General features: G+C 42.3%; 2 protein-coding genes across 3 annotated transcripts; both read right to left on the bottom strand.

The window, feature by feature from the left end:
• Positions 1–119: 119 nt before the first annotated feature.
• On the bottom strand, positions 120–3,332 carry UTP14C (UTP14C small subunit processome component). Its single transcript, XM_012466211.3, is given in 4 exon segments — positions 120–1,771; positions 1,773–1,885; positions 1,887–2,916; positions 2,918–3,332. Coding segments are annotated over 4 exon segments (2,307 nt in total). The 5' UTR covers positions 3,271–3,332; the 3' UTR covers positions 120–960.
• Positions 3,333–3,428: 96 nt separating this feature from the next.
• Positions 3,429–18,424, bottom strand: ALG11 (ALG11 alpha-1,2-mannosyltransferase). 2 transcript variants are annotated; one of them, XM_012466212.3, is made up of 4 exons: positions 18,321–18,424; positions 12,636–12,866; positions 7,197–8,128; positions 3,429–3,751 (listed from the first exon to the last, which is right to left on the bottom strand). In XM_012466212.3, exons 1-4 carry the CDS (start codon positions 18,362–18,364, stop codon positions 3,480–3,482), a joined length of 1,479 nt encoding a protein of 492 aa, XP_012321635.1. In that variant the 5' UTR covers positions 18,365–18,424; the 3' UTR covers positions 3,429–3,479. The 2 variants fall into 2 exon arrangements, with proteins under 2 accessions (XP_012321635.1, XP_012321636.1); XM_012466213.3 differs by lacking the exon at positions 18,321–18,424 and having other exon boundaries at positions 12,632–12,795.
• Positions 18,425–18,971: the final 547 nt, after the last annotated feature.

The raw sequence follows: 18,971 nt of genomic DNA, 5'->3' as shown, positions 1-18,971 counted from the left end.
CCCTCAGGAGGCTGAGGCAGGAGAATTGCCTGAACCCAGGAAGCGGAGATTGCGGTGAGCCGAGATCGCGCCATTGCGCTCCAGCCTGGGTATCAAGAGCGAAACTCCGTCTCAAAAAAAAAAAAAAAAAGTAACTCAATTTTCAAAGTAGTTTCACCAACTTTCCATCTGATTCCAACTCTAAAAGATAGTAGGGACTGGAATTAACAACTCCAGATTACAGATGAAAAATCAGACTCAAAAAGATAAAGGAGCCACTTTAGTATCAAAAAGTCAGAAGTTTGTGAATGATGAAGCTGAAGATAGGCCCAGATATGCTAACTGCTTGCCCAGTGCTCTTTCCAAAATGCCACTTTGCTATCTTACGATGCATTATGCTGGTAAGACACCCTGTGGATGTATCTGTATATCACATAATCACTGTCAGAAAAACAACCTGAAGTTCTCTTGAATGACTTAAAGCTGACTTCCAGGCTGCAATGCGGTGCTGTTAAGGGATAATGAGACCCACACAAATGTGCTGACAGCACTAAACAAAAACAATTTTCACCAGTACCTAGTATGGAAAGGACTGCTGGCAGCACCTTGGCCTCTACTGTCCTACCTACACACACCTATAAAGCATCAGTCAGTCTCACCTCTGGACTGTATGCTTTGTGAAGATGACTAAACAAGTTTGTTTAAAATTTCTTTCTTCTTTTAAGGAAATCATTAGGTATATTCAAAAGAGTCATCCACTGTATTGTTTAGAATTTAAATGTACCAAATTTTTCTGTTCTAAAAATGTCTGATAAATTCTAAAGTGCTAATTAATGGTCATCCATTTTCTTTTTTTTTTTTTTAAATGTGGCTCAACTACATGCAATGTGCTGAACCAGTTTTGGAATCCACCGTGTAGCAGAGTAAAACTGGACCACAGGAAGTAGAGTCAAGGCTCCAGGCTGTCACTCCTCCAGCTACTCAATCTACAGAGTTTTTCTTCAGCTGTTTTTTGTGACGTGTGATTTGTTTTGGATTCCTCTGTATGGCAGACAGGTCTGACCTTGAGGAAGACTGGTAGCCCACATCCTCTGCTTTTATGGGCTTAATGATACGGCCGGGCTTGGTAATGACCTTGAGAGTAGTCAGCTTGTGAAAAGCCCTCTGAGTGTTCCATGTGGATCCTACGGGGGTCTGGATGGTCCTTTCAAATTGCTGATGGTGGGTAAGTGGATATGGAAGCACTCGTACCTGATGAGCTGCTGCATGGATGTTGCGCTTCTCACTGATAATCACATTTGGCAAATTCTTATCTTTTCTTGGAGGACCCTCTGGGGCTTTAATGAGAAACCGGCGTCTTTTCTTGGCACTGGGCTTTAGGCCCACACCACCCCACTCGCCCCAGCCAGGTAGTATCAGGTCCACGTCTTTGGGCTTACTCGCCTCTACGGCTTCCTTTTTCTCTTTCAAGAAATCTCTGATGACATCATCCCCAGCAAAAGCTTCCTTTATTATCTGCCTTTAGTCTCTCTCCTCTTCATCGTCCAGCTCCTCTACTGTTGTGGGAACTGCCAAAGACCTCATGGAAGGAGACTGTGTGGTTAGGAGGTTCTGTAGGTTGATCATTTGCTCCTTCTTCTTCCCCTTAGGGGCATCAGGCCAATTATTTGGGGTCCTCTCTGACTGCTGCCCTTCTAACACAGGTCTGGGAAGCCCCTTATTTTGAAAACAATCTTCTTTTCCCAGCTCTTCTAGCTCTTCCAGAGTCTGTACTCTCTCTGGCCTCTCTAGCCGGGGACTCCTCTTCTGGGGCAGGTTCCTCTCTCTGGACCTGGGGAACAGTCCCCTCTGAACTTGCTTTTTGCTTCCTGGACTGATGGTTTTTCTTCAGTTTCTGAGTTAGTTAGTGCCCTCAATTCAGACAGCACCGCCTGGCTGCTAGAATCTTTTGTTTTTTGACTGTCTGCTGGCTCAACATCCTGGTTGAGCTCAGATCTTTTTCTAAGGGATCTCCTTTCCTCAAATCCTCTCAACAAATTTTCTTCCTCTGCCACTGGTCTTTCTTCTCTCTCACTTCCAGAAACCTTATGGGCTGCAGGCTCTGGCAGTTGCTCAGGGTCCTCCTGGGTTGCAACCTCTTTGGTGTTACTGGTGTAACTCCTGAGCATCCAGGGATTCAGTCCATCCACATTCTTCTGCACTTCATTCACTACCTCAGGAACAAAGAGTTCTTCTACATCTTTGGTGCCTCCCTCCTCTTCTTCACTCTCAAAGGCTACCTGGAGTTTCTCTGTCAGTTCTTTGTTCTTGGCCAACTGTTCCTGCATAGCTTGGTGAGCCTCCAGGTCATATTTGGCCATAATTGCCTTTGACTTGGCCCATTTCCCACTGGATTGGTACTTAAGGCTCATTCTTTCTATCATTCTGGCATTTTCAATTTTTTCCAGTTCTTCCAATGCTGCAGTCGGATTAACCTTCTGCAGCTGCTCAAAGTCTTTTAAGGCTTTCTTGGCCTTTCCTTTCTTTATGACTTCTTTGTGATACTTTTTATTTTTGATTTTCTTCTCTCTTTGAGCCTTGGCCTCATAGTAGGACTGCAGAGCCCAGGCCCTCTGAAGCTCTGCTCGGTGCATCTTTGCCTCTTCCAGGTTCATGGCTCAGAGAGGCCTTTTCCATGGGAGTCATAAAGGGTCTGTCACTGGCTGCTTGTTCTTATGGAGGAGGGTAAAAATTTCCTGCTCCAGGGGAGTTCTTGCCTTCCAGCCACTGAGCACATGTTCAATGGGAGCAATGGCTGGCTGCTCCTTCCCTAGGGGAAAAGCCAGCTGCTCTGCCTGTCGGTTCTTCAGGATGAAAGGGTCCCATCTGGAGAGGATTTGTGAGGTTTCACTGAATGCTACTTCTCTGTGGATCTGTTCAATCTTTTCTTTGTTAAGATAACTCCACTACCTTCTTTGATTTGACTCTGTTCAGTTGCTTTTTCACAGTGGCCAAAAAAGATGAAGTTTCAACAGGCTCAAGCAGATCTGCAAGGACCAGCTTTTCTCCTGATCCTTTAGAACTGACATTGAACTCTGACACCTTCAGACCAGCCTCAGACCTCTCAATCAATTTCTGCCTATTCTTATCATAAAGAGAATGGATTGCTTCCAGAAGCTTTTGATGCTTTCTCTCTCCATCACTGTCCCCTTCATCTTCACTCTCACTCAAGGGGTGGTCTTTTGGCAAATCTACCAGTTCTTCCTGTTGGCTCAAAGCCAGAAGGCTCTCCACAACCTGGTTTGCATTCATTTCAGCAGCCAGCTTCACTCAGGTGGACCAAGAATGAAAGCTGAAGTCTGGTCATCTATTTTCCTTCCCTTTTATTCTAAAAGGAAATTTTCTTTCCTGTTTTCTAAAGTAAAGTGATTTGACAAATGAGATTGAATTTAGAAAAATATTTACATATGAAGGTTTTTAACCATTTTATATAAAATATCTTTAATATTACAGATATAGCATTACTTAAATAACTTTTCCACAGATGATAGAAATGCCACTTCAAATTCTTGATCAGAGAATCTGCTTACAGATGCACGGGCACTTTTTCTGATTTGGAGTCTCTTTTCTGCAGACATAGAAAGAATGTGAGCCATAGTTTCAGCATAGCCTTCTTCATTCTCAGCCAGAAAGCCAGTTATATCTCCTTCGTGAGGAACAACAATATCAAGCTTTGGGCCCCCTGAATTGTGTGCAAGGATAATTGTGCCAGCTGCCATACACTCCACAACTCCTGAAAAAGAAACAAAAATCACGTAGTCTTTTAAGTTTTTGAGTATGTTCATAATAAGGATGAGTACAAATCTTTGAAAATTTTAAAGGACTTCTTAGAAAAATATGTCTAGACATTTGCTTATTTAACTTCTTTAATACAAAATAAAATAATTTTAAGTTTTTTAGTTTTCAAAGTTTCGCAATAATGCTGCTTCATTCTTTTTTCTTTTGTAGAACTAGGGTCTCAATATGTTGCCCAGGCTGGCCTCTAACTCCTAGCCTCAAGTGATCCTCCCATCTTGGCCTCCCAAAGTGCTGGGATTTACCAGCATGAGCTACCACGCCTAGCCTGCTGCCTCATTCTCAATTAAAATAGACAAGTAGATGGAAGACTAGCCTATTAAAGAACAGATATATTGTGGATAATTAAAAAAGACTAGAGAATGTTACCAACATGGTAGAATTTTAACAGGTATTAGAAAAACAAAAGGAGTAAAAATATATCAAAAACAAAATTTTAATAGTTCAAATTACATTATTAGCAGAAAAAATAAAAAATGTAAATCACCTAAGTGAAGCATACTATGGCGGTGCTTATGTTACTGCCTGGGTTTCTGGCATATTTGAGACTACTGTGTGCCCAACAGCAGTGTTGAACTAAATGGAAGCTGTGGTTAGTTTCTGCTAAATGATACACATGAAATATAAATTACTCTAGCCAGTGTTTCTTAGCTGTATTCCCAAGAGAATTAAGCCCTTCAGAGAATGATTTAAGTGACTGCTTTCCCAATTCTCTGAAGGATGTTACAGAGCTGATATCATCCTGGATGTATAGGAGAGAAATGAAATAATTCTAAATGTTTTTAAAACAGTGGTGAAATCCCTGTAGAACAGATTTCAGTAGCTCATACCGTATTCTGCTTGAGGCTGGAGAGCATCCTGTACTTTCTCAGAGACCTGCGTCTAATCAATGTTACCCTCTCCCTGTCTACTGGCTCCTTCCTATCAGCATTAAAGTGAGGGCGCCACATGTTGTTCCTCAGGTCCTACAACACCCCTAGCCATTGTCTCTTTTCCCCTGCTGCACTTCACAAACTTACTGAAAGTATGGTTTGCACTTACCAACTCTACTTGTTCACTTCCGAGTGCTCAACTTTTAATTTTTGCTTACTCTCTGACTTTTGCTTCTAGTTCTCCCTTAAGACTGCTCTTACCCAGGTCACCAGTGACTGCCTTACCTTCCCCAGCATCTGGGCAGCATCAGTTGGAATCTGTGCCCTCTCTCTGCTTCTCAAAACACTCTCTTCCTTGGTTTCCAAGACACTGCACTTGGCTGGCTTTCCTCCTTTCTCCATTTCTTCTCTCCATTTCCCAGCTGTTCCTGTTCTCTGCATTTTGTACTGAGAGCCTCTTCTCGCTCTGCACACATTCCCCAGGCAATCTTATCCACATCCATGAGAGCTTTGATAACTACCTCGTACAAGGACAATCCTCCATTTACATTTCCAGAACTGATTCCTCTCCTCAACTTCAGACTCCTATATATAACTACCTCCTGGAAACATGCCCTCACATGTCCCACAGATGAACTCAAACTCTGCAGGTTCAAAACTTGGCTCATCAGTGGCATTTGCTCTTGGATTTCCCCTCTGGGAGAAAGCCAACACCATTCTCATAGCTGCCCAGCTCCCAAAACTCTAGGTGGTCTTCTCTTCCTCCCTCATTTAACACATCCAATTAATCACCAAGTCTTGGTCAATACTACAGCAGAATCTCTCTCAAGCACGTTCACCTACCAAGTTCAGCTCACCAGCACCTCCGCCTAGGCTGCTACAGCAGGCCAGTTCATGTTACTGCCTTTCCAGTCTTGCTCTCCCTGCTCCTCACTGATCTACTCCCCATGTAGCCAGAATGGACGGGAGGAATCAGAAAGCTTTTACATGCAACACTTAAAATCCTGACATTCTTTTCTGCTGGCTTAACCTGGCCCAGATCACCTCTCTGTTGTTTTCCTGCTGAGTGTTCCTATTGATGTATCTGTTGTCACTCCTGTCACAGTGCTGTTCCCTCTACTGGAGACTCTCCCCTCTCCTGGTTAACCTCTAATTATTGTTCGGGTCTTGCTCAAGTGTCACATCACTTCTTTGGGCAACTGTTCCCTGCCCCCTTAGGTGTTTCTCTTTGGCACTCTCACATCACCCTGCACTTCCTTAGCACAGCACCTGGTACAGGGCATGACATAGCACTTGCCTGTGTAGCCTTTTGGTACCATCAGAGGGCGGGAAGCCTCTGACAGGCTAAGCAGCTCTGGTCTCCACCACATCCCTAGTATCCACCCAAGTCCCTAGCACAGAATGAATGCTTAGTAAGTTTCTATGGAAGGAAGCACAGGAGGTCAGATCCCATGCAAAAGGTTGGGTCAACAAGTTCTTGCTGAATGTCTGGGCCTAGTACTATACTACTAACTAGGAGTAAAAAAAAAAAAAAGTATAAAAGAAATTGTAGTCTTAGTTTAGGAAATGTCACTTTTATGTTATCCTCATTTGGTGTGAGGCACAAAGCACTTGAGAAACATATACGGACCCACATTAAACACAAAGCAGTACTTGATTTTATAGTGTGCTTAAAAGGTCAGAATAGAGATAGCAGTTTGTGCCAGAATAAACAAGGCTAAAGGGCAAGGAGATTGAAGTTGAAGACTTATGATGGGATCTGGCACAAAGAGGGCCATTCCATAAGGGTAGAATCAATAAAAGACGAAAAGAATTATTGTGAGAAGCCCCTATGCAAACGGTAGTTTTCAACTTTTGATGCATAACAGAATCACTTAAGCAGCATTATCAAAATACATTTACCTAGGCCTGTTCCAGAGATTTTCATCTGGCCATTTGGTAGGATTAGGGTAGGGCCTGGGAATCTGTACCAGTAAGTATGTAGTGGGGTTAGACGGGGAGAGAAAATGTTGCCGTTAAGAGCAGAGGCTATCTGGGTTAGAATCCAGGCTCTACCCACTTAATTACTGTGTAACTGAACTTGAGCAATTTCTAAACCTTCCTGTGCCTGAGTTTCCTTATTTATAAAATGAGAATAACAATAACACCTATCAAGTAGAGGTTTAGAGAGGCTTAAATTAGATAATATGCGTAAAAATCTCAACAGTGGCCCGCACACTGATTTGGTCAATAAATACTAGTTGCTATTATTAAGTACAATTTACAAGGAAGATGGTCAATCTTACAAGGAAGATTATAACCAATAATTGGTTACAAGGAATTGGTCAATAAATACTAGTTGCTATTATTAAGTACAATCTTACAAGGTCTCAAATGAGGAAAATATATTTGGTGGATTAGGGGAGGAGAATCAGGGCACGATGCAGATGTCTAGAGTATTACCATTTTATCAAAGCAACCTAAAGTGTGTATCTCATGGCACCAAACAAGTTGTTTAAAGGCCAAACTCACCAATCCCAAAATGCTCATTCCACATGGTATGCAGACCAATTGTTGCTTCAGACAAATAATTCTTTAATTCATCAAATGGAATGTTTATTTTAAATTCCACATATTCTTGAACTCCTAAATCCTCAGACAGCCTTCTCAGTTGGTTTACCCTAAGTTCATCATCTTTGTTACGACAACCTCCAATGAGGACAAGTTTAAGAGAAGGAGATGACTCAACCATCTTCTTATTCAGCAATTTAGCAAAGGCTCTGATCTGCAATGGATGATTCTTTTCTGGCCTAAACTGGCCAACAGAAACCAGCACATGTCCTGGGGTTGTCTTTTTCTCATGTAAGGGAATGTCCAGAAATGTCTGCACATCACAAGGTGGATAAACAATGTTAGTGCAATTCCCAACTTTCCACAGTGAGAGAATATGGTTTAGTGTCCAAGAAGAATTGACCATGACTACATCACTGCAAGAACCAACAAGTCCATAAATAAAAGCAAATAAATAGTAGTAGATGAGCTTTACTTTGCTGAGAAAAGGATTCCTGGTAATGAAGGCTGCATTATTAAGTCCAACATTTTGATTCTTCACTATAGAGAGCATGTCGGTGCTGATAGTAGGATAATGAACATAGCTTCCAACTTGGCAACCCCCTATATACTTAAACAGAGGAAGTGTAAAAGCGTATCCCATTGAATCGATGTAAACATCAGGAACACACTGCATTAGAGCTTCCCAGCCAAGAAAAACAGATCCTAGACTTTGGCCCAGCAGTGTGAAGTGAGGATACAGTGAATCTTCCACAAGATAGCGTTTCCTTAAAAAAACAAACTGGACTGGGTGAATTAATCTGATGTTAAATCTTCTGAAAGCACCTTCTAGTATCTGTTGACCGCTGACATTAACATCGCCGGTATAAACAACATAAATTGCTTCAGGATACCTAAAATAGAATGTAGTGGTTAAGAATGCATTAGGTTACAAAAATTAGCCGGACATGGTGGTGGGCACCTGTGATTTTTGCTACTCAGGAGGCTGAGGCAGGAGAATCGCTTGAACCCAGGAGGCGGGGGTTGTGGTGAACTGACATTGTACCACTGGACTGCAGCCTGGGCAACAAGAGCAAAACTTCGTCTCAAATAAAAAAATGTATTAGGTTAAAATCAAGCAGAAAGTTGTAGATAACTGTTTTCTTACAATCATTAAGAAGTTTATTTTTAGGCCGGGCGCGGTGGCTCAAGCCTGTAATCCCAGCACTTTGGGAGGCCGAGGCGGGTGGATCACGAGGTCGAGAGATCGAGACCATCCTGGTCAACATTGTGAAACCCCGTCTCTATTAATACGAAAAAAATTAGCTGGGCACGGTGGCGCGTGCCTGTAATCCCAGCTACTCAGGAGGCTGAGGCAGGAGAATTGCCTGAACCCAGGAGGCGGAGGTTGCGGTGAGCCGAGATCGCGCCATTGCACTCCAGCCTGGGTAACAAGAGCGAGACTCCGTCTCAAAAAAAAAAAAAAAAAAAAAAAAAGAAGTTTATTTTTATACTAAAAATGATGTTTTCTATGTTTTTTATTTACTGAATTAGAACTACAGTCCCTCAAATGAGACTGTGACTTCTAGTTCTTTGCCATTTCCTCCACTTAAGAGTTTCACACAGAACAGGCATCAACAAAAAGTGTTGATTTATGAATGAGATGTTCTCAAGAAATACTCAAAAACTTTGACAGTGGTCTTAGTAAAGAATGGTAATAAAATACCATCAACAAACATGTCTTCTGATAGGCTCACAATGCTAAAGTAATGCTCAGGGTTTTTATCTGAAAAATGCAAAAAGGCTTTAAAAGCTAGATCTTGTGCCTGTATCACAACTAATTAGTCTGAAAATACCTAAAAGTATATTCTTATGACTCGTAATGCTTTGGTCTCCCCTAACTGTTTATATTATTCTTTAAGTCATAAAACATTTTAAGCATCTAGTATGAGGTGCCAGGTTTTGGGGATATGGAGATAAGAGAGTCTTTATCTTTAGAAGCTCAGTCCAGTGGAAAAAACAGACATGCAAAACAAATAACTGCAAAACTGTGTGCTATGCATTGATAAAGACAGCCACAGGATGCTGTGGAAGCATAAAGGATGACAATCTAACTGCTCCTCTCTGGCCCCCTCCCAGTTACTCTTTACCTAGCAGAATGAGCCTTTTAAAACGTAAAAAGATTGTGATCTCTGGGAGCCTAAAAATGCCCACAATTGCTTTTTTAAAAAAAAGACAGGGTCTTACTGTCTGTTGCCCAGGCTGGAGTGCAGTGGCATGGTCTTGGCTCATTGCAGCCTCCACCTCTCAAGTTCAAGTGCTTTGTGCTTTTCATGCCTCAGCATTCCTGGGATTATAGGTGTGCACCACCATGCCCAGCTAATTTTTGTATTTTTTAAGTAGAGATGGGGTTTTGCCATGTTGGCCAGGCTGGTCTCAAACTCCTGGCCTCAAGTGATCTGCCAGACTTGGTCTCCCAAAGTGCTGGGATTACAAGTGTGAGCCACTGTGCCCGGCCAGGCCACAAATTCTTTGATACTTTTCCCATTGAGAGGTGGCATCTATGTCCCCTACTCTGGAATAACACTGGGCTCTGTGACTATTTTGACCAACAGAATATGGCAAAAGTGACATTCTGCTAGTTTCTCAACATAGACTCTAAGGGACTGGCAGCTCCTACTTCCTGTCCCTTAGAATGCTCATGCTAGAAGACAGCTGTTGTGTACGAGTCTAACCAGCCCGTGACTGCTCTGTTGTGTATAAGCTCAACCCAGTCACATGAAGAAGCCCCTCAGTGAGAGATGCCGGACAGCCCCCAGCAGTTCCAATTATCCCAGCCCAGGAATGAGAATGTGAGTGAAGAAGGCTTCAGATGCCTCCAGCCCCAGCTGCCATCTAACTGAAACAGTATGATGGAGACCAAACATGGCAACCCCTAAACTATGTCACAGAACAGTCAACCCCAAAACTGGCTTACTATAGCACTTAGAATAAAATCTGAACTAATTTCCCTGCTCACTCAAGTCCTGTGTGATCTGGAAACTGCCTCCCTCTGTCACCTTCCTTCCCATGCCTTCCTTTGCCCTCCAGGGTGCAGCCAAATTGGCATTCTTTTCTTTGAACATGCCAAGCTCCAACCAGCCTTAGGGGACTTGAAGTGGTTATTCCCTCTACTCTGAATTCCCTTTTCTCATTTTCACTCTGTCTTTTCATAAGCCAGGTAGTTTAGCATGTGGTTCAGAACATGGGCTCTAGTGCCCCAAGTTTCCTTCTTTGTCAAATGAGGATAATGGTAACAATTGCATAAGGCTGTTCTGAGGATCAAGTAAGCTAACACATGTAAAGCACTTCAAACAATGCCTGACATAAAATCATCAAGCAATAAATGCAGCTGTTTTCATCATTCAGATTTTGGTTAAGTGTTATCAGCGATTTTGCTGATCACTCAATCTAAAGTATCAAGTCACTCCTATATTACCCTATTTTAATTTTTTATATAGCACATCTTACTATTGGATATTTTTCTTCTTTGCTTATTTTGTCTCTCTCAACTAAAATTGAAGGTCCAGAAGAGGACTTATCAATCTTGTTCCCTTCATCTCAACCCCTAGAACGGTGCCTGGCACATAGCAGATCCCCAATAAATACGGCTAGGTCGAATGAAAAGTGCACTGTAGCATATATTCAGTTAGGAAAGACTTGTAGAAGTTAACTGGGGAGAAAAAAGTTATTTCAGAAGAAAAGAACACCATATATAAAGGGAGGGACTCTAGAGAGAGCACGATGTGTTCGGGGAGCTGCTCCTTGTTCTGCATGTTGGAGCAGAGTACATATGAAGGAATGGGGAGGGATGAGAAACACAATGTGGCCAGAGCAAGATGAAAAAGTAACTTCCAAGTCATATTAATGATTTCGTTTTTTTCTCCTTGTAGATGAGTTAGGTGTAATAGAGACTGCTGGGGACTATGTGTACAGATATCATGAAACTTTACCACTGCCCTCAAGAGGTAGACAATCTAGTTAGAGAAGAAAAATGTAGTATCAATGAGAGTAGGAAAAGTATCAAGGAGTTGGGACTTAAGAGAATTCTTTGTATTTAGGCAGTTACAGAAGATGGCAGAGCAAATACAGGGGTAGGGGCTGGAAGCTAGGATGGGCCAAGATTACAGAAAGGTATAGCTGAGGAAATTCTGTGTGAAGGCCTTGGCACTGAATGAAGGGTGTATACCAGGAAGTAGGGTAACCATGAAGAATAACAGTTTTCCTCATATGATAAAATAATGGAAACTACTATGGTTTTTCCTTTCTAAAAGGGAATCATAAATATTTTTGCGGTATTGGGATGGAGATGAGGAAGCCTAAAATATTAAAAGATGTGTAACACCATATTCCTTCTAACATGGTAACTTGAGACTATCCAGCTGGTAATGATATAAAAATTTGAGTCAAACAGATGCTTTAATAAAGATTATTCTTGTGTGCTGCAACTGCCTGCAAGTATCCAGGCTTAAAGTGCTCTAAGGTACTTGGTATATTTCTGCTTATTACTTAATCTCTTCTGTATACACTCTCCCAAGGAAACCAGTTATTCCCATTAAATTATGCTATAAAAGGGCAGATGTTGGCTGGGCACGGTGGCTCACGCCTGTAATCCCAGCACTTTGGGAGGCCAAGGTGGGCAGATCACCTGAGGTCAGGAGAAGTTCAAGACCAGCCTGGGCATGGTTGTGGGTGCCTGTAATCCCAGCTACTTGGGAGGCTGAGGCAGGAGAATTGCTTGAACCCAGGAGGTGGATGTTGCAGTGAGCCAAGATCGTGCCATTGCACTCTAGCCTGGGCAACAGAGCGAAACTCCAATTCAAAAAAAAAAAAAAGCAGATGTTTTCCCCATCCACTGTCCATCTGTCCATTTTTTTCTTTTTTCTTTTTTTTTCTTGAGACAGATTCTCACTCTGTCACCCAGGCTGAAGTGCAGTGAATGGCACAATCACAGCTGACTGCAGCTTTGACCTCCCAGGCTCAGTCAATCTTTCCACCTCAGCCTCTGGAGTAGCTGGGACTATATGTGCACATCATCATGCCCAGCTAATTTTTTGTAGAGACAGGGTTTCACCATGGTGCTGAGGCTGGTCTCAAACTCTTGGGCTCAAGTGATTCACCTGCCATGGCCTCACAAAGTGCTGGGATTACAGGTGAGAGCCACCATGCCTGGCCTTGTCTAATTCTTTATCATAGCAACAAAAATTGAATAGGATCATATAAGGCATGTGGGCACATGAAAGAAATATTTTCTTATTGAAGAACAGTTTAAAAAGGAATTCATTTTTTACTACTAGGTGCTTTAGAAAGATGAATTTCTGGGTAACAATTTTTAAGAAATGGAACAATATAGCAAATTAGCTAAGACAGATGCATACCTACTTTTTCTGCAGGGCTCGTAAAGCACACCATAAAACTCTTTCTCCTCCTCCGCCAGCATTGCAGTATGGATGAAAAAATGCAATCACCATTTGATTTTTCCCAGTTTTGCTAGTTGACACTAATTTTTTCTTTCTCTGTAGCAGCAGTCTGATTCCCCAAAGGACAATGACCAAACATACACATAAAGTTCCACATACAATTAGCCCAGGGAAGAATAATGAATAAAAAAACCTGAAATAAGAGGACAAAGTTGAGAATCAATGTGATATGTTCATTTAAAAATTTATAAAGTCTGCTTTTACATATCTACTTGATATATTAGTGACAAAGAATTGTCTTTAACAAGTCTGCTAACTCCAAAATACTCAAGTATGAAAATTCTAATGCTGCTAAATATCCAATATTAAAAGGGTAAGTCCCCTTTAATTCCAATCCCCCTAGCATGTTACCAATTTAACATACTTTAATCAGCAGTAAAAATCAACACTGAACCCCTTTTCTCCTCAGTTTATGTGTTATGGTATTAAAAACACATGTAACTATTAATCTAAATAAAACATGATTAAGAATGTGTTACATACTGTCATTTTGAGGGTTAGATGCCAAAGAAATATGTCTTTTGAATGATCAATATTCCATTAGTTAAAAGTCTGGTAAGATAGTAAATCTTCTTCATTCTGTTACTTCACCTCAAGTAGAACAATTTCTGAGATAAAGGAATGGAACTTAGATTTCTCCACTTCTATTTCAGTTCTGTATTTGCTCTATTTACATGACTTAATACTACTACCTTCCCTTATGTGCCTCTGAATGAGCTGCCAAAAACCCACTAATGTTCTACTAATATTCATTAATAAACTCATTCACAAAGTGACTGTTAAAAGGTTCTCTATTACTGTCAGGTGGACTGAAGCTCTGCAAAAACAAGGGCCCAGGCTTGCTCACTATAGTATCCCCAATGCCAAGTATGATGCCTGGCACAGAGAAGGCATCCAATAAATAAATGACTGATGCAAAAGTTTATTACCTCTTCAGATGTTGCTTAAAATATGTTAAAATAAAATGTCAAGGTGCTTTTCTTTTAAGAATGCCAATACAGTTGGAACCTAACCTAATATTTTTCATACTCTGCCTATCCTTTATAAAGGATTTGAGGAGAGCTTATAAGATTTAAAAATAATAAAATGCCAAAAGTTAAATAGTGAATAGCAGACTGGCCTGTGGGCTGCTTAGCTGCCTAAGCAAATAGGAACTAATGCATAGTGTATCAGTTCGTTTTCACACTGCTGATAAAGACATACCTGAAAAAGGGAACAAAAAGAGGTTTAATTGGACTTACAGTTCCACATGGCTGGGGAGACCTCAGAATCATGGTGGGAGGTAAGGCACTTCTTACACAGTGGTGGCAAGAGAAAAATGAGGAAGAAGCAAAAGTGCAAACCCCTGATAAACGCATCAGATCTTGTGAGACTTATTCATTATCACAAGAATAGCATGGGAAAGATGGGCCCCCATGATTCAATTACCTTCCCCTGGGTCCCTCCCACAACACATGGGAATTCTGGGAGATACAGTTCAACTTGAGATTTGGGTGGGGACACAGCCAAACCATATAATTCTGTCCCTGGCCCCTCCAAATGTCACATGCTTACATTTCAAAACCAATTATGCCTTCCCAACAGTCCCCCAGAGTCTTAACTCATTTCGGCATTAACCTAAAAGTCCACAGTCCAAAGTATCATCTGAGATAAGGCAAGTCCCTTCTGCCTATGAGTTTGTAAATCAAAAGTTAGTTACTAACTAAATACAATGGGGATACAGGTATTGGGTAAGTACAGCCTTCCAAATGGGAGATATTGGCCAAAACAAAGGAGTTACATGGCCCAGGCAAGTCCGAAATCCAGTGGGGCAGTCAAATGTTAAAGCTCCAAAATGATCTCCTTTTACACCAGGTCTCACATCCACGTCACGCTGAAGCAAGAGGTGGGTTCCCATGGTCTTGGGCAGCTCTGCCCCTGTGGCTTTGCAGGGTACAGCCTCCCTCCTGGCTGCTTCCATGGGCTGGCATTGAGTGTCTCCAGCTCTTCTAGGAACATGGTGCAAGCTGTCAGTGGATCTACTATTCTGGGGTCTGGAGGATGATGGCTCTCTTCTCACAGCTCCACTAGGCTGCCCCAGGAGGGACTCTGTGTGGAGACTCCAACCCCACATTTCCCTTCTGCATTGCCCTAGCAGAGGTTCTTCATGAGGGCCCTGCCCTTGCAGCAAACTTTTGCCTGGGCATCCAGGCATTTCAATACATCTGAAATCTAGGTGGGGGTTCCCAAACCTTAATTCTTGACTTCTATGCACCCACAGGCTCAACACCACGTGAAGCTACCAAGGCTTGGGGCTTCTACCCTCTGAAGCCACAGCATGAGCTCTATGTTGGCCCCTTTCAGCCATGGCTAGAGCAGCTGGGACACAGGGCATCAAGTCCCTACGCCGCACACAGCATGGGGACCAGGGGCCCAACCCACAAAACCACTATTTCCTCCTGGGCTTCCAGGCCTGTAATTGGAGAGGCTGCTGTGAAGGTCTCTGACATGGCCTGGAGACATTTTCCCCATGGTCTTGAAGATTAACATTAGGCTCCTTGCTACTTATGCAAATTTCTGTAGGCAGCTTGAATTTCTCTTCAAAAAATGGGTTTTTCTTTTCTACTGTATTGTCAGGCTGCAAATTTTCTGAACTTTAATGTTCTGTTTTCCTTTTAAAATGGAATCCTTTTAACAGCACCCAAGTCACCTCCTGAATGCTTTCCTGCTTAGAAATTTCTTGTGCCAGATACCCTAAATCATCTCTCCCAAGTTCAAAGTTTCACAAATATCTAGGGCAGGGGCAAAATGCCACCAGTCCCTTTGCTAAAACATAAGAACAGTGATCTTTGCTCCAGTTTCCAACAAGTTCCTCATTTCCATCTGAGACCACCTCAGCCTGGATTTCATTGTCCATATGACTATCCGCATTTTGTTCAAAGTCATTCAACAAGTCTTTAGGAAGTTCTAAACTTTCCCATATTTTTCTGTCTTCTTCGGAGCCCTCCAAACTGTTCCAACCTCTGCCTGTTACCCAGTTCCAAAGTTACATCAACAGTTTTGGGTATCTCTTCAACAGCACCCCATTCTACAGATACCAATTTACTGTATTAGTTCATTTTCATGCTGCTGATAAAGACATACCCGAAACTGGGAACAAAAATAGGTTTAATTGGACACAGGGCACCAAGTTTAATTGAACTTACAGTTCCACATGGCTGGGAGGCCTCAGAATCATGGCAGGAGGTGTAAGGCACTTCTTACATGGTGGTGGCAAGAGAAAAATGAGGAAGAAGCCAAAGCAGAAACCCCTGATAAACCCCATCAGATCTCGTGAGACTTATTCACTATCATGAGACTTATTCTCTATCACTAGCAGGGAAAAGACTGGCCCCCATGAATCAACTATCTCCCACTAGGTCCCTCCCACAACACATGGGAATTCTGGGAGATATAATTCAACTTGAGATTTGGGTGGGGTCATGGCCAAGCAGTATCACATAGTTTTCACAGTCCACACGAAAACATACAAATTTATCAGAAAAGTAAATTTTGCTTTTTTTAGATACAGGGTTTCACTCTGTAACCCAGGTCAGAGTGCAGTAGTGCAATCATAGCTCACTGCAGCCTCAAATTCCTGGGCTAAAGTGATCCTCCCGCCTCAGGCTCCTGAGATGCTGGGACTATACCCAACATTTTTTAATTAAAAAATGTTTTTTTTTTGTAGAAATGGGGTTATGTTGCCCAGGCTGGTCTCAAACTCCTGGCCTCAAGTGATCCTCCTGCCTTGGCCTTCCACAGCACTGAGATTACAGGCATGAACTGCTGCACCTGACCAGAAATAAATATTTTATGGATATTATTTTGAAATAAAATTCTCGTGGGATTTCCTATTGTGAAGAAATCATCATTTGTTCCTATTGTGAACAAATCTCATGTGGGATTTCCGATTGTGTACTTGAAGAGGTAATTGATTCTATCTGAAATCCCACATAAGCACTTTATTTCAAAGCTAAAATAATTTAGTCTCAGAACACCTTTATACTCTTTTTTTTTCACCTTTATACTCTTAAAAATTCTACCAAGGATCCAACAGAGCTTTTGTTTACATCAGAGTTTCTCATCCTTGACACTACTGACATTTTGGACCAAATAATTCTTTGTTGGGGAGGTTGTCCTATGCATTATAGGACATTTTGTAGCATCTTTGATCTTGACTCACTAAATGCCAGTAGCACCCTCCCAATCAAAATTATCAGTTAGGCATGGTGGTTTATGCCTGTAATCCCAACACTTTGGGAGGTTGAGGTGGGAGGACTGCTTGTGCCCAGGAGTTCGAGGATATAGTAAGCTATAATCATGCCACTGCACTCCAACCTGGGCAACAGAGCAGGACTCTATCTCTAAAAAAATAAAAAAAAATAAAAAACATCCAGATATTGTCAAACGCTAAATGTCTTGTGAAGGGCAAAAGTCACCCCTGGTTGAGAACCAGTGGTTTACACTGCTTATATCTACCAATATTTAGTATATTAGAAATGAAAACTAAAGAACTTTAAAATTTTTATGAATTCATTTAAAATTAAAATTCTTTCATTACATATTAACATATTTTTATTAAAAAACTGTATTTTCCAAACCAAAAAAAGATATTTAGCAAGAAGGGTGCCAGTGTTTTATGTTTTTTGCAAATCTCTTTAATGTTTGGCTTGACGTGAAATCAGACAGTGGCTCCTGTTTTCTGTTTCTGCATTAAATCTGTAGTGATATGTTGTTTTTGTTGAAGTATATGACGAAAGTTCAGGCTCACTTAGATATGTAGTAGGAAAAGGGAGTATATTTTAATACATATTGATCTTATGTTTAGAATATATTTAGCTTTTCAGGTAGTTACAGATATTCTTTGATGCTAGACCAGATTTGACAAGTTACATAATTCCTGAATGTCAGTTGCAATACAGACTCTGAAACCCTATCAATGACCTTTTCATACTGTTAACTAAAATCCACTAGTGTAATTTGCACTTCAAATTATCTTTTTAAAAATTTTTACGATTGATGTAAAAAGTTACATAAAATATATGACTTTTTACATCAATCGTAAAAATTAAAATAATTGTCAAAAAGCAGAGGATTCAACATAAGCTTTATATTTAAGTGACGCGTTAACAATGGAAGCTTTGGTGAGTTTAAGAGGAGAAACTAAGATGGAAAGGAAGATCTTGTTTCTTCTTTACCGAAAAGAGACATGATAGATTGGAAAACGTCTCTGGCTCAATCGTAAAGAAAAATGAGGAATGAATATGAACAATTTATGACAGACTAATTAGAGTGTGAAAGAGAAAGAAAAAGCTGAAACAGGGAAGGGAACCCGACTCCTCAGTCAACGGTAAAGCAGAGGAAAACGCGGAAAACTGAGTCAAGACCTAGTCTGTTCCAGCCTATACAGGAGACCTCCAAGAAAAAGGAAGACTGCTCATTGGCCTGAGAAATTACCTTAGATTCATGACAAGGAAGGCCATTTCCCCGCAAAATATAGCTACACTGGACAGGTAAGTACCACTATAGAACAGAAAACGTCTGTGAGCCCACACGACCGGCTCCTCACCTCAACAAGTTGCACAGGGACCAAATCCCTTCAGCCGCCGCCATCTTCCGCCGACCCGCGAACACAGGAAATGCTTCACTTTCCTTTTCTCTATTGGCTCCCGAGAAAGCGAGCCGTGCTCACCCCGCCCTAACGAGCCAATTGTGCGTTACAATTGGTTACTGGTAGCTGCTTCCCACGGCCTTCCAGCCAATAGAATCTGCCGAGGCGTAGACTAACGTTCGGCGTGGCGAACACGGGTCCCCGCCCCCTTGGGCAGGACAGCAGTGGGGGTTGGGCCGAGGAGGGCGTGGTCTGTGATTGACAGCCGTCGCTCCCGCCTTCGGTCCCCTCCCCCACTGGAAGCCCCCGCCTGGGCACCCGCGTCCCCGCCCCCGGCCTAGAGCCCGCCGCCCGTTGGAGGCCAGCGGCTGGCCTTTGCGCATCACGGATCGATTTTCCAGGTGCGGAGTTCACTCTCGCCGCGGTTGCTTCCTTTGGGATCCGCGGCACCCGGCAGCCAGGCTCAGAGTCCGAGCAGGGGCGGCGCAGAGCGGACCCGTTGCGGCGCCACCCGGCACCTTCCCTGCAGGCGTTGGGCGAGCTCTGGAAGCTGCGTTTGCGGCCGCGTTCTGCGCCGCTCACCTGCCCTTCCGCTCCCGCACACGCCTG

This window comes from Aotus nancymaae, unplaced genomic scaffold, assembly GCF_030222135.1.
Source record: "Aotus nancymaae isolate 86718 unplaced genomic scaffold, 86718_ANA_hifiasm-v0.15.2.pri h1tg000009l, whole genome shotgun sequence".
Lineage (NCBI taxonomy): Eukaryota > Metazoa > Chordata > Mammalia > Primates > Aotidae > Aotus > Aotus nancymaae.
This window is presented reverse-complemented; position numbering and strand designations above follow the sequence as displayed.

What these genes read in the sequence shown, in the direction of transcription:
- ALG11 (XM_012466212.3), bottom strand. Translation starts at nt 18,364, where the DNA reads ATGGCGGCGGCTGAAGGGATTTGGTCCCTGTGCAACTTGTTGAG. An exon ending in TTACGAGCCCTGCAGAAAAA is followed by an intron (nt 8,129 to 12,635) that starts GTAGGTATGCAT and finishes ATTCTATTTTAG; the next exon opens with GTATCCTGAAGCAATTTATG. An exon ending in GAATGAGCATTTTGGGATTG is followed by an intron (nt 3,752 to 7,196) that starts GTGAGTTTGGCC and finishes TTTCTTTTTCAG; the next exon opens with GAGTTGTGGAGTGTATGGCA.